Source organism: Piliocolobus tephrosceles, chromosome Y (genome assembly GCF_002776525.5).
Source record: "Piliocolobus tephrosceles isolate RC106 chromosome Y, ASM277652v3, whole genome shotgun sequence".
NCBI classification, from domain to species: Eukaryota; Metazoa; Chordata; class Mammalia; order Primates; family Cercopithecidae; genus Piliocolobus; species Piliocolobus tephrosceles.
In genome coordinates, this window is record NC_045456.1 from 13,587,013 (window position 1) to 13,596,132 (window position 9,120).

General features: G+C 46.1%; 1 protein-coding gene across 1 annotated transcript in view; it reads right to left on the reverse strand.

Annotated features, from left to right (window-relative positions):
* Positions 1-9,120, reverse strand: part of CLCN4 (chloride voltage-gated channel 4) — an 80,362-nt gene that overhangs the window by 21,035 nt on the left and 50,207 nt on the right. Inside the window, exons 9-11 of the mRNA XM_023198728.1 lie at positions 7,831-8,376; positions 4,335-4,521; positions 2,595-2,993 (exon numbers count right to left, since the gene is read on the reverse strand). Of these exons, the coding sequence (XP_023054496.1) occupies positions 2,595-2,993; positions 4,335-4,521; positions 7,831-8,376 (1,132 nt within the window). The remainder of the gene's footprint in view (positions 1-2,594; positions 2,994-4,334; positions 4,522-7,830; positions 8,377-9,120) is intronic.

The following is a 9,120-nucleotide window of genomic DNA, read 5'->3' on the forward strand; positions in this document are numbered from 1 at the left end:
TTGTACCAGCCTAAATAAATCATCCACCCGACCAAAAAAACCTGAGAGTTTCCTTAACTCTTCCCTGAAACTCTAACTTTCCACCCTTTAATCATCTCTGCGACTCCCTGCTGAGTCCTCTTTGAACCCTACTTAACTTCAGAACTCAAGACAAGAAGCACCTGAGCCCTGCTGAGTACAGACGAGGCCTCATATTTGCAGAGCAACTAGAAGTAAAGGCCCATTTGCCAGGAACTTGGGCAAGAGTCGCATAGGGCCCCATGTGCTAGTATGTGATGGTGAAGAGTCACGTTGCCCATGTGGTGCTAACGAAGTGCTGTCTAACAAAGATAACGCTATGCTTTGGCATTTCAAAACATAACAAAACATTTTCAGCTCCATGTGAGCAGTTGCTACAATTTTTAAACATGATATGTAAGAAAAATCCTTATTTACCTCACTTACCTTTCTTTTCTGATCCATACTATCTTGGATCTGTCTATAATCTTTGCTCCCAATTCCTCTAGGAAGTGAAATTGGCATGGGATAGTGTCTAGCTAAATGCTGTCATATTTCTATACTCATAAAATGGCACAAGATTCCTCAAATACAGGTCATGCACCTATATTTCTCCACCAGAGTACAGGGACTCTTCTATTTCCACAGGCCAAAAAAACAGCTTTTCTGATTCCTCAGAGCAAAACACTCCTTCCCTTTGCACAAATCATGTAAATAGCACCTTCTATATTATTATCGTCTGACTGAAAGCATATAGGTAGTATTTACACCGTGTGGTGCCTCTTCAGACATTCCAAACATGGCTTCTAGAAGAGTACTTGGTTGGTAAGCTTACATTTCTTCTCTAACCAGTTGATGACAATTACTGCTTCCCACTTGATTACAGTAATGGGTTTCAGCAAAATCAGTAAGCTGCCTCTTAGCAGGTGTGCCTGGAGCTATACAATAGATAATAGATTCTGTGACATTTATTACCTTAGTTTTTAAATTTCAACCTTTGCTTAAAAGATCCTAGGGAATGAAAAACTTTTTAAAGGCTGCTGATTACAGTATTTTTAAACAAACCCAACCCTACTTAAACAACCTTAAAAAACCTCATTACTTATAAGGCAATATTTACACAAAGGCACCTACCTACCTGTTAAGCAACAGGACCTATAATAAGGAGAAGCATCGCTGAACACTTAAGCACAAACTTGCTACAGCGTCTAAAATACCAAATCAATTTTTGCTTTGGAGGAGGTAAAAATGTTTGAGTGTCAAGCTAAAATGGGAGAGGATAGCTTATCTAAACTTATTTTTATAAAGCCTTTGATGAAGATGCCTTAAAGATATTTTAAAGCTATGTAACATTGGGAAGAGGTTTAAGGGAGGTGCCTTGGAGACAGGAAACAAAGGACAGCGAGAGAAGTAAGCAGTTGCCTGGTGTAAATGTGTTCACAGTGGGCCATTCCAACATCAGACCAGGGAAAGTCCCATTGACAAGCTTCAAGAATACTCTGGAAGATATATAGTAAAACTGTCATGTGTGCATGGGAGCCATGCCATGGGCCCTGGTCTATCATGAGATGCTGGAATGTTGTACAGATCACAGAGCAAGGATGCTGAGCGTGCCCGTGGATGTGCTATGCTGATCCTTGCCCCTGCCACCTTGAGGCCTGGCAGGACTCTACCTCTCCGAGGCTCAGAGCTCCTCCCTGCCTGGGGTCCCAGCAACTCACAACCAGACCTCTGGCCCTCAGTCCGCAGCCCTCAGCCCCCTCTGTCTTAGGAATTCTCCTACCTCCTGCTTACCCTTCTGTTGGAGCCATTCCCTAGGCTGAAGGGGCCCATGGGCTTGCTTCTCTGATCCACCTGTCTTTGGGACATCCTGACCACACCTTCTCTGATCCACCTGTCTTTGAGACACCCTGACCTGGGCATCATCCCATACTCCCCTCCCCCAACTCAACAGCCTGCCCCTCAGTGCAGCTGATTGTCATTCAAACACAAGAGGAAAATAATCTCATGCAATTGGTTCCAGCGGTGTCTGCACATTTACCCACAAGGGCCTCTAACTGCGGAATCAGACATCACATCATAAAGTGAAGCAAAAGACGTGTGTGGTGGCAAGGGTGTCTGGGGCAGAGAACTCACGATCTCAGCCGGATGGTTGGTTCACCTGAAAGTCTGAGACAGCTCAGCCTGGGCCACTCCAGGCTGTCTCGCCTCTCTTCCTTCTCAGCTTTAGCCAACAATTGCTGAAAGGCAGCAGCAGAGCAGGGCCAGGGGGCTGCTTGCAAACATGCAGTCACTTTCCAACCGAGAATGTTTACCCAAGACTTGGGTTTAAAGCCTTTTTCCTTACAGTGTGACGTGGGGACCAGCAATATTAGCATTAATGGGGAACTTGTGAGGGATGTAGTATCATGTCCCACCCAAGACCTGCTCAATCAGAATCTGCTTTTGAGCCAGACCCTTGGGTGACTCAGAGACATGTGAAAGTTTGAGAGCCCCTGGCTTAATGCACATCACCTCAAAAATCTTGGATAATGTTAGGGGTACAAAGGATGACATTCGACTCTTGGTGAAATGTGAGCTTCCCTCTCTTTACTCACTTATTGCGAGAATCAGTTCCCTCCTCTGGGCAAATCCAATGAGGCGCTCGGAGTCTCTGGAGACCACCACGGGGAAGCCGTTGTAGTCGGTCTCCTTTATGAGGGTCTCCACGTCCTCGACAGTCATGCTGTCCTGCGTGAGCACCGACAGCGGTGGCTCTCCCCGCCGGGGCCGCATGACGTCGGTGGCCAGTGTGCGGTGAGTAAATTCGTCCTTCACGTCAAGGAAAGGGTACCCATTTAAGTGGATGTGGGCTTCGTAGATGCCTTCTTTCCCAAATGCATCAGCTACCCACTTGCTGGTCACAGCTGCCGCCATCAGAGGCACGATGTACTCCAGACCCCCCGTTAATTCAAACATGATGACCACCAATGATACCGTCATCCTGGTAACTCCACCTGCAACAAACGGGAGGAGTAAAATTCCAAAGTGCAACCCGGGCAGCTCATGGAAGCACGATTTGGGGAAAATGACAGACAGGCTGTAAATTCCCCTCACACCTGTTTCGAGCAGACACTCCCACATGTTTCCTGCACTGGGCCTCTGGAACCCAGGCCAGGCCCTGTCAAATGTGGCTTTGCACTGGAGTTGAATCTCACTGGGGCCTCTGCTCAGTGAGATCCCGGGTTGTCTATTCACCCTGGCCCACACAAGCTTTTTGGTGAGTGGATCCTACATGGGCTCTGCAAGCTTCTGACTAAGCAAGCATGGTGCTCTTCAAGAACCCCATAACAGAACATCACAGAAATTCTTAAGGACTATAGACAGGGGACAGACCCACCTTTGTGCCCCTGAATGATTAGGTGGAGAAGAACCTTCTGCTAAACCAAGTTTTTTATCTACAGACAGTCCCTGACTTATAATGGTTCAACTTACAATTTTTCAACTTTCCGTGGTACAAAAGCAATATGCATTCAGTAGAAACCATGCCTCAAGTACACAGGCAACAATCTGTTTCTCACTTTCAGTACAGTATTCAATAAATTACAAGAGATATTCAACTTTATTATAAAATAGGCTTTGTGTTAGATGATTGTGCCTAGCTGTAGGTAAATGTAAGTGTTCTGAACATGTTTAAGGAAGGCTAAGTCACAACATTTGGTAGATTAGGTGTATTCAATGCATTTTCAACTTATAATATTTTCAGTTTATGATGCATTTATCAGGATGTAAACCCCATCATAAGTTGAGGGCACCTGTGTGTGTGTGTGTGTGTGTGCGCGCGCGCACACACATAGTGAGCAAGACATAAGCCTTGGTGCATTAAGCCATTGTGATTTAGGGGTTTACTTGTTTTTTTTTTTTTTTTTTTTTTTTTTTGAGACGGAGTCTTGCTCTGTCACCTGGGCTGGAGTGCAGTGGCCGCATCTCAGCTCACTGCAAGCTCCGCCTCCCGGGTTTACACCATTCTCCTGCCTCAGCCTCCCGAGTAGCTGGGACTACAGGCGCCGGCCACCTCGCCCAGCTAGTTTTTTGTATTTTTTAGTAGAGACGGGGTTTCACCGTGTTAGCCAGGATGGTCTCGATCTGCTGACCTCGTGATCCGCCCATCTTGGCCTCCCAAAGTGCTGGGATTACAGGCTTGAGCCACCGCACCCGGCAGGGGTTTACTTGTTATAGCCACACAACCCAGCCTATCCCCAGTAAAGAAAATGTTCAAGTCCATGTCTTCCTTCTTGGCAGTCCTCTAAGCCAGGTTGGTTCCCCGGTCCCCCTCCCTGCCCCACCTGTGGTCGTACCAAGGCAGGCCGCAGCTCCCACCATTGCGTAAAGCCCTGGCGTGACACAGTCTGCACCAGGTCTGCACCAGTTCCTGAAGATGATCCAGTCATGGTGATGGTAGGCCAGCTGCTCCACGCCAATTCCCACCATCCTGCCTGCTATCGCGCCCACAGCCATGCTGGGGATGAAGAGGCCTGACGGGATCTTGAGGAGACACAGAGAAAAGCAACATGAGGGGAAAAGACCGAATCCCCGCTTCACAACCCCCAGGAAGCACATTCCCCCTCGAAGACAGGCTTGCATTTAGCTTCAGTCTTCAGAGGAGGTGCAACTCTGCAAAATAGGTCAGCTGGGGAAAGGTGGGACAAATGATTTGACCTGCTTAGTCAGTCATATCTACTGCAACTTAGAGAGAATGCAATTTTATACTTTGATTCCCTCTCCTTCAAAAGCTGGCTGGGTTCGCCTGCTGTGGATTAAAGAATAAGCCCCACTGCAAATAAAATTCAAAGTGAGCATCTGTCACTTGAGACACCACTTTCTCTCTCCCCTTGCCATGTCATTCAGAATGGCTTTTAAAATTAAATGTCAAGCCACAGCATGAAAACGGAAAAGAAGGGCCTGTGACTGCTTCCAGGTAAAATAAAGAAGCTGAATCCATCATTGCAGCCACCCCGATCTTCCAGAAAGCATTTCAATGGCTCCCTGCCCTCTCTAGTAGGTGGTGGCTGAATACCTGTCAGAGAGAGACGAGGGAGGCAGTTCCCTCTTCCTAATGAAGTGCATTTTCCAATAAGTATTCTGAATATTTTCAAGCCAGGATGGAGGCAGCAAAGAAATAGAATGTAAACTAAAACATCTTGGGACCAGTGTGTTCTCTACCCTGCTGGATGAAGATACATTTTAGTTTACCTAATGACCACACATGTGCTATAGAACATGCCTGACTCCCTGTGTTCACTGAAATGACACGTGACCGCTGACCCTAGGCAGCAGCTGCAATGATGCCAGCCCCAGGTGGTCACCCATCTGAGGATGGAAGCAGAACTTTAACTTAATTCAAGTGAAGTTTGGATCCCTGGGTGTGATTTCTAGAGTTAGAACAGTCCTTAGGAAATTGTTCCTTTCTGAACTTCCCCTTATTCTACATCATTTATATCCCTGTAACATCAAAGGAGACTTTTCTCAGCAAGCATCATAAAATGTTACCAGCATATTCCTGAGACATGTAAACAAATCCCTTTGCTAGGAGATGACAGATCAGAGACAGCCAGCTGTTTAATAAGGTCCACCTATCCTTGTTCTTAAGGCCCAAATTCAGGTTTGTATTTGACCACTACAACACACTGAAGTAAACAATTTCTTAGACTTGATTGATTTATTTATTTATTTGAGACGGAATATCGCTCTGTCGCCCAGGCCCGTGTGCAGTGGCATGATCTTGGCTCACTGCAGCCTCTGCTTCCTGCGTTCAAGTGATTCTTGTGCCTCAGCCTCCTGAGTAGCTGGGACCACAGGCGTGTGTCACCATGCCCAGATAATTTTCGTATTTTTAGAAGAAACGGGGTTTCACTATGTTAGCCAGGCTGGTCTTGAACTCCTGACCTCACGTGATCCACCCACCTTGGCCTCCCAAAGTGCTGGGATTACAGGCATGAGCCACCATGCCAGACCATTAGATTAAAAAAAAAAAAAAAAAAGACAATTCAGGCTAGGTGTGATGGCTCACACCTGTAATTCTAACACTTTGGGAGGCCAAGGCAGGCGGATCGCTTGAGCCCAGGAGTTCCAGACCAGCCTGGCCAACATGGTGAGACACCATCTCTACAAAAAATACAAAAATTAGCTGGGTGTGGTGGCGCGTGTCTGTAGTCCCCATGGGCTGAAGCAGGAGGATCACTCGAGCCCAGAAGTTCGAGGCTGCAGTGACCCATGACTGTGCCACTGCACTCCAGCCTGGGCAACAGCGTGAGACCTTGTCTCCACAAAAACAAAAGACAATTCAGGCAGGGCACAATGGCGCATGTGTATAATCCTAGCACTCTGGGAGGCCAAAGCAGGAGGATCACTGGAGCTCAGGGGTTTGAGATCAGCCTGGGAAACACAGGGAGACTGGGTCTCTATTTTATATTTTTAATAAAAGCAAATGAAATTAAAAAGACAATTCATAGAAATACCACACAGAAAGCAATAGTAATGGAACACAAAAGGGGGCTCTGGGGGGTGGAAAATGTTCTGCTTCTGATCCTGGGTGCTGGTTACACAAGTGTGTGTGTGTTTTATGAAACTCCATCAAGTTGTACACTTCTCTATATGGATGATATACTCTAATAAAAGTTTCTTTAAGTAAGCAATGATAGCATTATTCATAATAGTCGAAAGGTGGAAACAACACAAATGTCCATCAAAGGATGAGTGGATAAACAAAATGTGGGATCTCCATAGAATGGAATATTATTCAGCCATAAAAATGAAGTAGTGGCACATGCTACAATGTGAATGAACCTAGAAAACATGGCGCTAAATGAAAAGAGCCAGTCACCAAAGGCCACAGATTATATGATGTCATTTATATGAAGTGTCCAAAATAGGCAAATCTAGAGACAGAACAGATTAGTGGTTGCCAGGGGCTAGGGGAGGGAAAAATGGGGAGTGACTGCTAATGGACATGAAATTTCCGCTTGGGGGATGAAAATGTTCTAAAGCTAAATACAGGTGTTGATTGCAACAAGGGAAAAGGGAAGGGAAGGGAAGGGAAAAGGGAAAAGGGAAGGGAAAAGGGAAGGACAGGGAGGAAGAAGGGAGGGAGGAAAAGAGGGAGGAAGGGAGGAAGGGAGGGAGGAGGAAAAGAAAGCATGTGCTGTCATCCACAGCTCTGCCCTTCAAAGACAATGTGTGCAAAGAGCCCCTGTCATGCCCAGCCCTACCCAGACGGGGGACACACTCAGTCTGTGTTCCTGTCATACCAGTGTGGTGCTCACCATAGTGTCAGAACTCCGGGTCTGCATCTCTTTCTCCCAGAGCTGTGTGCTCTGCAAGGGCAGCTTTGTTTGAGTTCTGTATCCCTCCGACTTAGCACGACGCCTAAGATAGAGCTGATACTCAATGCATGTTTACTGAGCCAAACTGAGCCAGACCCGGGCTTTTTCCACCACCTGGCATCACTTGGCCAGTGGCAGGAAACCTGTGGTCACCACCACCTGTTCTGGGAATGTGTGAAGTGGGTTTGATGCCTAGCTCTGTCTCCCATAAACTGTGGGTCTGATCAAGCCTCTTAAGATCTCAGAGCCTTAGTTTCCTCAGTTGTAAAATGGGATTACAATCTCTATTTCATAAGCTTGTTTATTAAAAGTTGTTTCCTATTGATTAAAGGAATGTCAAGTGCCTGGCACATGAGAACATTCAAGAAAGGCCAGTTCCCCTTTTTTCCCACCACAATTCTATTTTAGAGAGTAGGGTGCTGTCCCCAGAAGGACATGGGTCCCCACCCCATCTTCCTTCCGTTTCACTTACCTTCATGCCAAAGGTAAATATGGTAACGACGATTTTGAAGATCAGTGCCAGGGCCAGCTGCCACATGGCCGTGTAAACACCAACACCAGCAGGCCGGTCTGGAATGTCATCCACAGGCCGAGTCATGTTGGGGTCGTTGATGTAGTCACAGAGCTGGGAAGACTCAAGGGCTCCACAGTCATTGAACAGCTCAGAAATGAGCTCGCTGGTGCTCTGGCGTGTGTAGGGATTGGGGTAGGCAATGATGGCAGTGATGGCGGTCACCACAATGACCTCCAGCACCGGGTACTTCCCCAGCCTGGTGGTCTTGCGCCTCCTGCACCAGGCGATGTTGCAGCGGATGAAGAGCGTTCCCCACAAGCCCCCAAAGACCCCAAGAAGGATGAAGGGGAAGAGTTCAGCCATGTACCAGGGCGTGTGATATTCCACATAAAAGAGAACAAGACGGCTATTCCCAAAGGGATTGATGGATCGCAGTGTAAAGGCTGCCACCAGGGCTGCGAAAAATGACCTCCACAAGGTCTTCAGGGGAAAGTAGTAACTGACCTGAGATGAAAAAGTAGAAAATTAGAGACTGGCCGGAGAAAGAGCTGCTCAGAGCACACTCATTCCATCAGCCTGGACTTAATATGACCAAAACGCATCAGCAAAAGTCCCCAGAGGAATCTAACTATGTCCAGAAGTGGAATGGACACTAATCAAGGTGGGTTTGAGCTATATTTTTAAGAGAAAAGTATTTAATCATAATTCTGTTCATGGCACAGAGACTCCCCTAGAAGCAAATAAACCTCTGGAATGCATTCTACAGACAACAGAGTAGATCAGGGTTTGGAAAACTCTGGGCTGCAAGTCACATGCAGCCCAGTGAATGCATTTATATGGCACATGAGTTAAGAATGGTTTTTACATTTTTAATTGATTGAAAAAGGGGAAAAAATTCTTTTGATTTGAAATATTCAAAAGAAGAACAATATTTTGTGACATGTGAAAACCATACAATTCAAATTTCAGTGTCCATAAAGAAATATCTATGGAAATACAGACATGCCCATTTGTGGACGTATTGTTCACAGCTGCTTTCACGCTATGACAGCAAAGCTGAACAGCTACAACAGAAACTGTATGGCCCACAAAACCAAAAACATTTACTACCGGGCCTTTTACAGAAATGTTTGCTAACCCCTGGAATAACCCATTTGGGTTACCAAAATCAAAAATGCTTCATTAAGTTGGTTATGAGACAGAGAATATTATAAGTCTTTTTTTTTTTTTTTTTTTTTTTTTTTTTTG